Below are 13,056 nucleotides of genomic sequence, written 5' to 3'. Positions count from 1 at the left end.
CTTCTACTACACTTTGCAGCGATTACTGTGAAAATTTTCTGCTTTCGTTTCAGCAGATTCGCTTTACTCTCGATTAATAAATCGGATTTATGTTCATCCGCTTTATTACTTCGGATTCGAATTCCACAAGTGTGACGAACACGCGGCACAGCTTCGATCGATCTCACCGATCGAAGTTAGTAGTGCGCGTTTCACGCGGTCTTCGGCTGAGGAGAATTTCGCGGGAGTCGTATATTCTGTAATAAAGAGGACAGGAAATATTCCGGGACTTATTTAGCCAGACATTTTTCAGCGAATGAATTTTCCTAAGTAGAATATCGATGACCATAGTTTACACTGGTGGAAATGACTATATTGTATGCGATGCTTTTTCCACAAACTGTATCGTTGCGTAGTCGCAGAGGCGCGCACAAACCATGTGCCGCATGTGCGAGCCTATTGGACCCTGTTTCTTCTGCATTCTTCTGCGTGTTATGATTCAAAAGCTACCTGCCTGCGAGTTTACTAGTACGATTTTTTCATTCCTTCACCTTTAACGAATATTGTAAACAAGATATATCAGCTTTCATTTATTCACTTCATACATCGATGTACCGGCACGTATATAGCTGAAATAATGTCGCGAAGAAAATCGGTTTGAGTGTGGACTGCGGAGAGAGTTAGGTTAGTCGACCATATCAGAGGTGTCAGAAACACGGGATAAATATTCGTATATAATGGAGTCCGAGAGAATTACTTGGAAAAGGGTAAGGAATACTGTCGCGAGCAGGATGATAGATCTCTCGTTGGTACATAAGTTAGTACCATGCCGAAAACTGCGACACAGGACCAAAGCTATGAATGCAGAGGTTAAGCAGTTCCGTGGCTTGAAGACGTACAGCCAGTACGTTCAACTGAAGACCTCAATTCTTCGACAAATGTCGGAGGATAGCGAAACTGACGATAATGTTAGCTTCAGCGAAGATGACTACAGCATTTTGCATAAATCGGATGTGTCTGTAACAAACTACATGCGGCGGACGTCTGTAGAAAATACAAACCACGTTCGTGAAGAGGTTGATGTAATAGCTAAAAATGATGTTCAGCCTACAGTAAGTAAGAAGGAGGAAACTAAGAAACCAAAAAGAAAATCCTATGAGAATATGAATGTGGGTTGGCAGGAGGTCATTAAGAAGAAAGGGAATGAAAGCACTTCCCTTTCCTTAAATAAGACAAATGGAAAGGAACGCGTACGCGGCAGTTCAATTTACTATCTTAGGGATAACGTTCGAAGACGTACGCAGGAAGACTTAAACGTATCTAATGATACAGGATCGGCGCGTAACTTTTTCGAGCGAGAGGATAGCTCGGACCAGGAGAATGAAGCCCCACAAAATAATGAAGCATCTATCGCAGAGAAAATTGAGAAGCTACGTGTTAAAACGCCGGATTCGGGCAGGGTAATGCACAATTCTATTATAAAACAAGAAGTACGAGGCAATGAGAGTCAAATGATGGGGCAAACAAATCGTGTTACAGACGAAATTAGCGAGGGATCTGAGGCAATGGAAAGAAATAGCTATAAATCATTTGAAAGCCAGAAAACACTGGAAAGCGTAAAAGATAATTTGAAATTTGTATTGAGCGATGAAAATCTAGGCCTATCCCAGGATATTAAGGAACCTTGTACAAGTACAGGGATTTCTTTGGATCTGAATTCTGGGTCGGATGAAGCTCCAGAGCTCAAAACACCCGTTAATGAGAACAGAGATAAGTTCCCTGAAATTCAACCTTCGCCCGATGGATGTACAAATCATCAACCTAAGGATTCGGGCATTGACGAGGACACAGAAGAAGAATTTTCAGAGGATGGGAAAAGAATCTCTAGGAGCGTGAAAGTCGAAGCTGATGAAATTTATCAAAGTACGCAAATTACTTCCACAGTTTTGGATCATGAATATCATTCTGTGGTGGAACCAAGCTTGTCGTTTTTTGATACTGATTCATCCGAGGACACCGATGACTCCGACAAAATCGATAATGAACACAAGGCAGCATTTCTAGTTGAAAATGTAAATAATACAGAAGAGAAAGAGAATATCGAAGACATGACACTAACTGCAGTTGAAGATGTAAATAATACAGAAGACAAAGAGGATATCAAAGACACGGCATCAGGTCCAGCTGAAAATGTGAATAATGTAAAAGACGAAATGTATATCAAAGACAAGGCACCATCTGCGGTTGGAGGTGTGAATGATATAAAAGATGAAATGTATATCGAAGACGCGGCACCATCTCCGGTTGAAAATGCGAATAATATAGAAGATAAAGAGGCTACTGAAAACATGATGTTGACTCCAGTTCGAACTGTGGAGGATAGAAGAGAAGGCCATGAAAACGATGTACCACAACTGAGATCACAGCCTAAAGTTACCTGTACAGAAATTGTTAAGAGAAGGTTTAGAATAATATCGTGTAGCGATTCGGTAAGCAATTACTGTACAGATGTAGAAAGAAGCACAAACCACTTCAGTGACGAGGAAGTACTTGACACTACGGAGATGGATGAACATGCAGAAGATAGTATATCACCGTTAACAAAAAAGCGATTGCAGCTATTGAGGAGATTAAATTTGACCATAGATAGCGAGTCCAGCCTCAGTGAAGATGAAGATACCTCCTTTAACTTAGGAAATATAAGGAATAAGTTACTCAAACGACCTTCTGATGTGTCGAGCAATGAGGACGATGATGTAGATTTTAAGCCTGTTATGGTACGATTTCCTAAAAGACTGAAGTATGATAATGAGTCTAGAATGGGAAAGCATAGAAAAGAAGCAACTTTATACCCAGCTAAGATGTATAGGGAAAATAAGCGAACATCTGAGAAGGAGAAATCTGTGCAGCCATTAAAACGTACAGAAAGTAATACAAGCCCACACAAACACGTGTCGAAATCACCTAAAAAAGAATTGAATGGAATAACACCTCACTGTCTAAGTAGTTCAGAAGACGGCTTGAAAGAGGCTATCTCTTATCTAAGGAAGGAAGGCAACAACTCTAAATCAAGTCACTTAGGTTGCATAGAGAATACCAATCTTAATCGAAGCACGGATGAAAAGGAGTTGAATGGAGAGAATTTAGAAGATGGACCTATGGTGGAAACTACGAATACAGAGAGGCGCAGTAGGCCACGCAATGTAGAAACAAAAATTTCCTACTTTTGAATTTCAAATTCGTTGTTTATATCTTTTGGTCCGTTTTTACATGTCTTTGTCTTTTGCAGTTACAGGGATTCATAGAGGAGGAGAACTTGGTACACGAAAGAGCCATGCCTTCATTTACGTATAAAGACATACAGGACGACGACGATATCTTTGTTTTAGACATTCCATCCACGGTATGTTAATTATAACATGTTCACTTACGAAAATACATTAATACTGTTGCGTAATATGCAGGTGCTTCAAAGCGAAATGGTGGGGAAAAGAATAGTTCTGACGGAAAAAATGCTGAAGCTTGGAAAGCAGAAATACAAAATCACGTACAATGATGTAGATCGAGTATCCTGTGTTTTTGGTACTGGCAAATCTCGTAAACCGTATAAGACAGGTATACAATGACTGAGAATTTTTTTTTTTTAATTTTTAGTACACAAATCAATTACTTTTACGCATTACCTCCCCTTTTCTTTTTTATTTCAGTTAATATTAAGCCAATAGCGAGGGTCGTAGCCCATCAGAAAATATTTAAATCGTCGTTCGAAAAATCATCGGATTGACACACGAGTAATTCGGTAAGTTGTGCGGAAAGTACAAGCAAAATAGAAAATCATGTAATCCCGATAAAGAAACGTGACGGCAGGAAACACAGTCTGTCGCTTAAAAAAAAGCTGTCAAAAACTCTATGATAAAATAGACATATACAGGTACCATTGTAGAAACACCGACTCGGAAATAAATCCGATAGAATGACAATGACCGTAAGAGGTTTACAAGCAATGCAAAATCATTATTCAGCTAAGATGCGCCATTAATAATAGCAGCAAGTAGTTTATAAGGCACGTTTATACATATTGTAAATTATATATTTTATTAAAACATTTCATCTATTTACTCGTTCAGAATTCCTTTCAAATGTCCCACATTTGCGCGAGTCACGGAAACAAATCAACTCGAAAATTCTTTTAACAGTATCTTGATTGGGAAGGAATAATTAATATACAAATTATTTTTAATATCTGACTAACAAGGGAAAATCCCGAACCCGAAAATTCGAAAAATTATGAAACTGTGAATATGTAGGGGATTTCCTCCTGATTACAACGCAATTTATGTTTGCTGCCTAAATTCACTTGAAGGTGGTGAAATTAACCCCTGAAAATTCGGCTATTTTCCGATTTTGTGTTATAACTTGCGAACTGTAAGAGATAGAAAAAAAGTTTCAAGACAAAATTCACTTCTTTTAATTAGATCTAGCATTTGGTAAAAAATTATTTTACAATTCACGAGTTATAACACAAAATCGGAAAATAACCGAATTTTCAGGGGTCAATTTACACTCCCTTAGAGTGAATTTGGGCAGCAAACAAAAATTGCGTTGTAATCAGGAGGTAATTCCCTACATATTCACAAAGTTTTAGAATTTTTTCGAATTTCCGGGTTCGGGATATTCCCTTGTAAACCACGCCTCAGATAACGGTAAAAGTATTGTGCGCTGCCGACGAGCGTCGACGGTCACCGATTATCGCCGAAGACTCCTTAACTACTAAGGAACGAGGTAACCAAGTAGCAGATGTGTTAAATCAACTTTCTCCGTTGAAACAGGATAAACGTACTTAAACGTATTGGTCTGTACATCGTAGATTAACATTAATTATCGGTTCTTTGTCTCGCTCATCTCGCGCAATAAAATTTTCAAAATGTATGTTTTCTAAGTCATCTGTCACGTGAGTGGAACTATCAAAAAATGTAATGTACAGCAGAAGTGCATCAAGCGTAAAAAACAAACGCCAAGCGATCGATGTGTCACTGTTTTTGCTTTTTTTTTTTGCGAAATCGCAGTTATAACTGTCGCGTAACCTGACAATTTCTACAAGAAATAATCAATGTTGACAATCGTTACTACACTTCCACTTGATTCGTTCTATATTTTACTACATCAGTGACTATTAAAGATATAATTTCAGGTACTATTCCCAAAGTGGTTTTACTGAACCAACCTGCAAGCATGTCTATCAATCACACGAAATTGATCACAGAGGATGTAGAGAGTGGTGGAAAGGAAGATACAGATACGGATGATATTAAAAATGATTTCACTTACAATAATAATGTCCAGAATAGCAGTATAAATATACGATTAGGTAACTGCACTAGCATCAGGGGATGGCCTGTCGATGTAAAAATCACTTCGTTCTCGTCGAATACACTTGCCTCGAAACATAAACTTCGCTGCCATGTGTGTTGCAGGATTTCTCCGAAAGGTGTATGGCTTGTTAAGCATCCAACTTTTACTAACAGTAATAATAGCTGGAACGTTTATGGCAATTGAACCCTTAAAACTTTTCGTACAACAAAAGTAAGATGACATTTCTCGATCTTATGTAATTTTAATGTAAAAAAAAACAGTTGAAGAAATGTATTTCTGTATCTTGCAATTTTAGTGTTTGGACATTTCTCTTGTCGTTCGTCATAACTTTGGGAACTTTAGTTGCTCTGTTCATAAAAAGGAGAGACCATCCAGTTAACTTGATACTGTTAACTTTGTTCGTAAGTAATCAAGCAGTCCTTGGAATATGTAACTTTGATTGTAAGTGATAAATAATTTGTGTAACAGACATTGGCAGAATCTTACACTGTCGGGATAATAGTGTCGATGTACGACGTGGCTACTGTCCTCGAAGCCGTCTTCATAACGCTAACAGTTATGATAGGACTAACCATCTTCACATTCCAGAGCAAACGAGATTTATCCATCTCGAGTTCCGGGTACATCTCCATTCTTATTATTCCCACCTTTCTTACTCTTATCACGATTCTGAAGATTTTATATCATATCTTTCTACATTCGCAGCTTGTTTATCGGACTCTGGATCCTGCTGTTTGGAGGTTTCATGCAAATATTTATCCAGAGCACAAAGCTAGAATTTGCTCTGTGCATTGCTGGAGCAGTGATAATGTCTATATTCATCGTTTACGACACTCGGTTACTAATGCATAGACTCTCTCCGGAGGAGTATATATTGGCGACTATCAACATTTATCTCGATGTAATTAATCTGTTTCTGTATATTTTGAGAATTCTCACAATCTCGAAGAATTAGATCTCAATGGATGTCTGCACTGTTTTATTTTTGCTTCATATAATTTTACTTTTCTAACTGAAGAAATCTTTGTTTCAAATTTTTTAATAGTTTAAGCGACGCCCCTTTTCGAATACGGGGAATGATAAATAAAGATCAGATACAGACTCCAATGTTAATATTTTTATTGAAATACATAAACGGAATATGGTCTAAATTTACGAAGTTTCCATGGCTGCGGTCGAATCTTCTGTGTATTTTCCCTTGTCCTTGCCCAACGCCGCAAGTCTGCCTTTGCTTCGCCTGTCAATAATCTTCTTGCGGTCCTTGTCCATCTTCAGTTTTACAATAACAGTCTGTGAAAGCAAAGATATTCGAATTAAAGGAGATTCCAAATCCAATATCAGGAAAGATAACTGAGAATGGTAATGTCAGTGCCAATTTCTCTGCATCGAAGAGACTGAGCAAGACAGACAGATTGAAACACAGGAAAACCCTGAGCTTCAATGCCATCGTCTAGCTCTGTGTCTTCTTCTATGTGAATGGTTTGGATCATCATTCGTTAAGACTAAACAAGTGCATTTATAGAACAAGAAAATGAATCGCTTCTTACCTTGGATGGATCTATGCCAACGTACACATTGGCAGTGTTAGCCTTTTCACGTTGTATTCTTTCAATGTATATGACGAACTTTTTCCTGTACACTTGAACAACTTTGCCTACTTGTTGCCCTTTATAGTGACCACGTACAACCTTTTCAAAGAGACGCATGTATCAGAAAATGAAGTTCCACGAAATCGTGTATCGAGATAGCTCGGGAAATTAAATTAAGCGACATTTTACCTGGACTTCGTCATCCTTGCGTATGGGCATAGATCGAACATTATACTTTTGGCGAAGTTCTTTCGAGAGAGGTGCTGACATAAGCCTTCTGCGAATGTGAGAAGGCGCCGTGAAGTGCCTCTTTCGATTTTTCCTCCGTGAAGAGGTGACGAGTCGGTTGAACTTCATCGTTGCTGGTTACCTGCGCATAAAAGATCGTTCAATATGTTTCGGCGTCAATAACCGAAATCAGAAATTTTGGCAAGCTATAGTGTGCGTCACGTGGCTTTGTCTGATACAAACAGACAGGTTAACGATCACAGATAAAACTATAATTTTCATTTGTATCTTAATATGGAAAATATTTGCATCTCCGTAGAAGAGAACAAACGACGCGTTTCTGGTACGAAATATGAAGATGAAGCTGCTTATTTAACTGCGATTGGAACCGATTCGGATTTCAACGGACTCACCGTTGACGTTTCGGTACCGCGGTCACAACCGGAAGAGTATTTACCAGCGCAAACGCCGGAAAAGTAGGAATTCACTAGTCCGCGATGAGAAAAGTAACTACGTCACTCTAATTGGTCAATCGATATCTGCGCATCAGCTTCTCATTCATAACACTGAATATGATTGAAGATTTCGTTATACTCGCGATCCAATGCATTCGACATATTCTATTACCGACAATCAACTGCCTGCGTATAAGAAATTCAGGGATTCGTTGAAAATAATTACTCTATCTTGAACGAGCCACTGCGAATGATGGCATAGTGTTTTTTTTACTTCCTCTAGATCCTTCTAGTTCTTTCTAGTTCTCCCTAAAACGGGAGCACAGTAGTCGAGAAGCTGCTCGTTGTTACACAACTTGTCGTGCGTTGCGTACTTGTGTGATACTTGTGTCCGCTTGTGTCATTCATTGTGGACAGTGGGTGGCTGGATCGTTTCAGAACTACGGGATTACCGTTTCTAAAGTCTGGCAAAAGTGTCGTAATTATGGGGCCATTAATCACGCGACATTATTCAGCGTACCATAAAAATCGAGTAAGTACACGACCAGTTGATGCGTCATTTCGTTGAGCAAAACACCTTGTTTATATTTCTATTCGGAGCATAGGCGTCGCGATGCGCAAACGTCGCAAGTGCCATCGATGCGATAGCCGTTAGAGTCTATCTGATTAAAGCCATTGTTAATCGCGAAATCGAATTGTACTTTGTCGAGTCGTCAGTATGTAATACGAAGATGATTTTTCTTTTTCCTCCTTCGTGTTCGTCTCTTCCTATGGCGCGTTTTACGATTTGTCCCTCGGAAGCCATACACTTCAGGCACTACATATGTCCGATTAAAGCGCGTCGGCAATTACTCTTTTACGTGTACATCTTTCGAGACACATTTTATTAGAAATTGCAGTAGTTCGATGATTATGAGCAGACACAGCGACTTTTCAGGCTTTTGTACAATAAACGAAAGAGAGTTCTGTTACTGCAACTCAACACTTTTCAATCAAGCCAGATAAAACTGGTCAAGACCCGGATTCAACAGTATACAGACTACGAAAAATCCGTTAGATTGTTGAGCATCGAATGTTGGGCCACTGTGGTGCTCCAGATAATCAGATATACTAAAGTATTTAATTGATAGGCATATTTATCACAATATTTATCCGTTAATAACGAATATGTGTTTATTTTGATTCTTTAAGTGTTCTAAAAGATTGTTCCTTATCCGAGCGTTGCGAGTAATTATACTCCGAAAAATACTCCGAAAATATACTCCGAAACACCGCGTTTAACGACGTTGTAATTAGAAGTCACGAGAACCAGTTTCCACAGTTACATAATTACACGGAATTGAAAAATAAAACAATTTCCCCAATGGTTGCTCTCGCTCTTTTCAAATTGTAAATGAGGATTGGAGATACGAGGCGCTCCATAATCCGAAAATATACAAATATTACTCCGAATTATCATGCAGATTACACAACAAATGCACGTACTAACAAATACACCGTTTTCTGTTGCAGGTTGGTAGAATGACATGCAGTCTGATCTCCTAGGGGACGGTTTGTACCACTGAAGGCTTCTGGAGGAAACCGATTTTCGTCGATAGCACACCTCCCCCGGTATTTCAAATTCACGCTCGGAATCACGCTTCGTTAAAGAAAAGCCCGTGACGCCAGCAAGACAGTAAACTGCAACTTTCGGTCGATTAAGAAACAGAAGGGAAGTCCGATAAAACCGCGAAAATGGGATCCACGAGACAAGATAGATCGCTGGGCAGCGGAATATCTTTGCCGCAGTGGATGAAAGGAAAGGTCGATAATAGGTATATTATTCTTTTCTTCGAAACGTTTACAAAAGCTCGATCCTCCTTGAGTCATCAGACTTGGATTTCTAAACACTTTCAGGGCTGGCGATGCTTTAACGCTAATATTATCGCCGACCAGCGGGACGGAGATTCGCCTTCAGAGATTTTACGAGTCCAATAACAAGTAGCGTCGGATCGTTCGACTTATTGTTACGGCCCGAGTGTATCGAGCACTTTCGAACATTTCAGAAGCTATCGATTTCTCATTGTGTACACCCGACTTCTGTTAGCGCGTACTCGGCCGACAGAGAATATTTACACGCGGAATTTGGCCGACGCGAGCGAACAGTTGGTTGCACGGGCATTGTGCCCGCTATTCTTAGATCTTAGAGCAGCCCACCAGCGTCCACGGATGATGCGCCCTCGTGGCTCTCTCCGTGCATATTCGTTACCGTTCCCCACGGCACACGCGTATATCGGTTCTCTGTGTGTCACAAGCTCCGCTCGAGCAACGTCTTTTTTTCGTTCGCGCGCGCGTGACGTACGTCGTCGCGCAGAGCGACCGAGCTGGTCGCACCTGTGGTAATTTCGAAGTCGTTCTGTCGCGTAACGCGCTAAGTTGTGCGAAAAGCATCGTTGGCACTAGGACCGCTGTATTACTAGAATCTGGAAGTTGTGCATGGTGGCAGGAGTGCTGTCTCGCGAATGGTAAGAGGCCCGAGACCTGGCGAATCTTTCAGTGGCCGTGGACTGGAATATCTGTCAGTGAATTGGAGGATCTATAAGCGCGGGTCTATAGTTATCTGAGCGACGTACGTCGAGTAATATAATGGCATAAACCTGGCACCGCCGACCAGCGAACTTCGATTTTTAACGCGTGCACATTACCCCGAGCCATATATGGGTCAGGACGTTTTCGAGTCGCGCGCCCGTGACCTGTATATGGGTCGGGACCAAAAGCACATGGCTCATGTCATCGAATATCCTTGTGACGTTTCGATCGGGTGCTCTACCTGTCGCTGTTCGCTACCCGCTTCTAATCCTTCTCTTTTATTCTGCGCAGATTTGATTTCGACGACAGCACGTTCAGCCCCCCGTCCCACGACGACAGCTTCTTCTACATACGATATTCGAAGACGCAGAATCAGTTGTCCGTCGAGCAAGAGTACCGGCCCATCAAGGAGGTCCTGAGCGAACAGAATATCGCCTCGTCGACGAGTCAATCGTCGGAGCAACAACTGCTCTCCGACTCGAAGAAGAACCAGCAGATCGACTTCAGCAAGCATCCCCTGCCGTGTCAACCGTTCGTGCCAGCCTCGGCAGCTAGCAGAGGTATTACATTGATGTTGCTAACATCTGTAGCACGTTGGTATACACGCTGGTATATTCCTCGAAGATCTTCCTGGTATATGATAATTGGTCTCCTCGAGCGATTGAGTTTATTCAGCGAATAATTAAATTTACGCGCATAGTTCTAAAACACATCCTCGATAGTTAAGTTAGAGAAGTAATGGAGGGTGAAGGCAGTAGATGTACTCAAATGTTGGTCGTCTATAGTCAAGAGTTATATTTAGCTTTATCGTACTATTCCTGGATACGAGTACATAATAATTATATACCTCGCACATTTTGACGTTGTATGATCTTGTGATTAGTAGAACTGACACATCTGGTGGCTCGCGTTATCTCTGTTTCCTCAGTGAGCATTCGCGTTTTCGTACGTCTTCGTCTACATCCAGGAAATTCTTCAGCATTGTTTGCTTCTGCTTTCAGGCAACGAAACCAGGCAGGGCTCGAAGATCTTGTCACTTGGAAGCGCGAAGACAAAGTCCCAGGGGGTGGACGATGGATTTCACAGCGAGCCAGCGCTTTGCGGGAAATCGATCGTCCTCGTAGCCAATCAGATAATGTCCAACAAGTTCCAGAAGACGCTCGCGGCCGAACAGGCCGCGGTTCTGCCGAAGATAGGGAGCAAATCGTTGCCAGCCACTCCCTTAACTTCGCCCATAGGCACCCCGGACAGCTCGCCGAAGTCTCGTCGTCGTGTGCCCTCGAATCGATACTTCACAGGCGCATTTCTCCCCGACCGGGAGAAATACCAAGGAGGTTGGATTCTGGGTAGCATATTGGGGCAGTCCAGAGAAATCGTTGCCCCGAAAATCGACGAAGAGGACGAGGGCAACATAGACGTGGCAGTCCCTCCGTCGCGGTCGTTGAATCGAAAGAAATCGATATCGTCGCAGAACCTTACCTATGTAGGGCTTGACGACAAGTCTGCTGGGAAATCTAACGTTGTCTACTCGAACATATTTCAGGCCAAGCCGTCTGAATTAAGGGAAATGAACTTCTGGTCCCCGACATCCATGTAAAGTTCATCCTCTGCCCTCTTGACACGTTTTTCTTAAATTTAATTGGGAAGCTCCGTCGATATTAATAACTGCTCCGCGGTTTCTCCTCCTCGCGAAGCAAGTGTTGATAAAAGGCGGAGCTTCCAAAATCTTGGCTGTTTTTTTTTGGACCCGTACCTAACTGTCCCTGTTCGCGACACTCGTCCGTAAAGTCGAGCGTCCTGCTTATTTCGCAGCTATCCTTAATTTAATGTTTTAGCAACGATGTATCGTTTACCGTACCTTTAGTTGTTGTATCGTTACTCGATAGAATCTCGCGCGAAAGTCACCTTTCTTAGACGCTCTCGACGTAACAGTTGTACCATAGAGAAATAGACACGAACGCCCGTGTATCGGATACGGTTATCGATTGTGCCGAAGGATCGTCTGTCTGCCCATCGAGAAGGATTGTATTTGGAAGTAATTTAATTGCAACGCATCGACTACCGCCCTTAGCCAATTCTTTGACCTTATTTAATTGTAGGTAAAATGAAAGTAATAACCTTGTATTATATAGATTCATGTGTTGTCCGTTACGTTTATACAGTATGCGTGCCCCGTAGAAGTACATGAAACAGGATGAAAGTGAATAGACGCGTGTAATTGAGTGTCTCGTCGGAGTCTTATCGTTTTTGGGAGGTTTCGTTTGAATGCAGGCTCACGGCCAAATGAATTTCACGTTCATTGCTAATCGTGGACTTATCAATACCTGTGTTTCGATGATCGCAGCACTGGTGCCGTTGTACGCGAGCGTCCCCCGATTTTAATTACACAATCTCGATTCTGTAGTTTCGATCCTCGCGTTATTGGCAGCTGAATTGTCAGTTATTTTCTGAAACGTGGAAACTCTGTAACGGGCGTAAAAGAATGGAATTACCGTTGACGTGGTTCATTGATCTCGGTGTATATTTATCTTTCATAACGATGTGATTTCAATCGATGTAAAAAATTGGACCCACGAATACACTGGAACTGAAGAAGCTACCAGTGCTGCTGACGTCGAGACTGATTTAAGTTTCTGAATGGCATGCTACAGCAGGAGCTAATGAATCGATAAATTGCTGAATTCCTATTGCCGCTGACCGATGGCGCTCGGGTTTGATGAATTACAGAGACGCGAGATTCGCGAATTGTATCGAATTTTTTAGGGAGGCAATAAATCGGAGAAGCTTTTCACGCCAGCAACACTGCGCGTCGCCACGAATCGTTTATTGCTCCTTTTATAAAATCCGTCTCGAACTTGCCAGCG

At 41.4% G+C, this 13,056-nt stretch overlaps 4 protein-coding genes across 6 annotated transcripts; 3 read left to right on the top strand and 1 right to left on the bottom strand.

Moving 5' to 3' along the window:
* Positions 1 to 462: 462 nt before the first annotated feature.
* Positions 463 to 4,082, top strand: LOC143373770 (uncharacterized). The gene is made up of 4 exons (XM_076821315.1): positions 463 to 3,182; positions 3,269 to 3,382; positions 3,444 to 3,594; positions 3,687 to 4,082. The coding sequence occupies exons 1-4, from the start codon at positions 717 to 719 to the stop codon at positions 3,761 to 3,763; spliced, it is 2,808 nt and encodes a 935-aa protein (XP_076677430.1). The 5' UTR covers positions 463 to 716; the 3' UTR covers positions 3,764 to 4,082.
* Positions 4,083 to 4,630: 548 nt separating this feature from the next.
* Positions 4,631 to 6,459, top strand: LOC143373775 (protein lifeguard 4-like). Of its 3 annotated transcripts, none has more exons than XM_076821325.1 (6): positions 4,631 to 4,761; positions 5,171 to 5,347; positions 5,454 to 5,562; positions 5,648 to 5,753; positions 5,821 to 5,972; positions 6,058 to 6,459. In XM_076821325.1, exons 2-6 carry the CDS (start codon positions 5,212 to 5,214, stop codon positions 6,305 to 6,307), a joined length of 753 nt encoding a protein of 250 aa, XP_076677440.1. In that variant the 5' UTR covers positions 4,631 to 4,761; positions 5,171 to 5,211; the 3' UTR covers positions 6,308 to 6,459. The 3 variants fall into 3 exon arrangements, with proteins under 3 accessions (XP_076677440.1, XP_076677439.1, XP_076677441.1); XM_076821324.1 differs by having other exon boundaries at positions 4,700 to 4,831; XM_076821326.1 differs by lacking the exon at positions 4,631 to 4,761 and adding an exon at positions 4,795 to 4,930.
* On the bottom strand, positions 6,455 to 7,737 carry Rpl26 (ribosomal protein L26). Its single transcript, XM_076821333.1, has 4 exons — positions 7,583 to 7,737; positions 7,131 to 7,311; positions 6,900 to 7,040; positions 6,455 to 6,642 (listed from the first exon to the last, which is right to left on the bottom strand). Exons 2-4 carry the CDS (start codon positions 7,296 to 7,298, stop codon positions 6,505 to 6,507), a joined length of 447 nt encoding a protein of 148 aa, XP_076677448.1. The 5' UTR covers positions 7,299 to 7,311; positions 7,583 to 7,737; the 3' UTR covers positions 6,455 to 6,504.
* A 210-nt stretch (positions 7,738 to 7,947) lies between these two features.
* Positions 7,948 to 12,992, top strand: LOC143373773 (uncharacterized). Its single transcript, XM_076821321.1, has 4 exons — positions 7,948 to 8,156; positions 9,137 to 9,438; positions 10,484 to 10,752; positions 11,194 to 12,992. The coding sequence occupies exons 2-4, from the start codon at positions 9,359 to 9,361 to the stop codon at positions 11,787 to 11,789; spliced, it is 945 nt and encodes a 314-aa protein (XP_076677436.1). The 5' UTR covers positions 7,948 to 8,156; positions 9,137 to 9,358; the 3' UTR covers positions 11,790 to 12,992.
* The last annotated feature ends 64 nt before the right edge of the window (positions 12,993 to 13,056 follow it).

Source organism: Andrena cerasifolii, chromosome 10 (assembly GCF_050908995.1).
Source record: "Andrena cerasifolii isolate SP2316 chromosome 10, iyAndCera1_principal, whole genome shotgun sequence".
Lineage (NCBI taxonomy): Eukaryota > Metazoa > Arthropoda > Insecta > Hymenoptera > Andrenidae > Andrena > Andrena cerasifolii.
Note: the sequence above shows the minus strand (reverse complement) of the source record. Positions and strands in the feature narration are given on the sequence as shown.

Coding starts and splice junctions, on each gene's coding strand:
- LOC143373770 (XM_076821315.1), top strand. CDS start 717: ATGGAGTCCGAGAGAATTACTTGGAAAAGGGTAAGGAATACTGTCGCG. Junction 3,183..3,268: donor GGCGCAGTAGGCCACGCAAT/GTAGAAACAAAA, acceptor TGTCTTTTGCAG/TTACAGGGATTCATAGAGGA. Junction 3,595..3,686: donor TCGTAAACCGTATAAGACAG/GTATACAATGAC, acceptor TTTTTATTTCAG/TTAATATTAAGCCAATAGCG.
- LOC143373775 (XM_076821325.1), top strand. CDS start 5,212: ATGTCTATCAATCACACGAAATTGATCACAGAGGATGTAGAGAGTGGT. Junction 5,348..5,453: donor CAGTATAAATATACGATTAG/GTAACTGCACTA, acceptor TGTGTGTTGCAG/GATTTCTCCGAAAGGTGTAT. Junction 5,973..6,057: donor TTATCCATCTCGAGTTCCGG/GTACATCTCCAT, acceptor CTACATTCGCAG/CTTGTTTATCGGACTCTGGA.
- Rpl26 (XM_076821333.1), bottom strand. CDS start 7,298: ATGAAGTTCAACCGACTCGTCACCTCTTCACGGAGGAAAAATCGAAAG. Junction 7,041..7,130: donor GCAAGGATGACGAAGTCCAG/GTAAAATGTCGC, acceptor CTCTTTGAAAAG/GTTGTACGTGGTCACTATAA. Junction 6,643..6,899: donor TTGGCATAGATCCATCCAAG/GTAAGAAGCGAT, acceptor TTGCTTTCACAG/ACTGTTATTGTAAAACTGAA.
- LOC143373773 (XM_076821321.1), top strand. CDS start 9,359: ATGGGATCCACGAGACAAGATAGATCGCTGGGCAGCGGAATATCTTTG. Junction 9,439..10,483: donor AAAGGAAAGGTCGATAATAG/GTATATTATTCT, acceptor TATTCTGCGCAG/ATTTGATTTCGACGACAGCA. Junction 10,753..11,193: donor AGCCTCGGCAGCTAGCAGAG/GTATTACATTGA, acceptor TTCTGCTTTCAG/GCAACGAAACCAGGCAGGGC.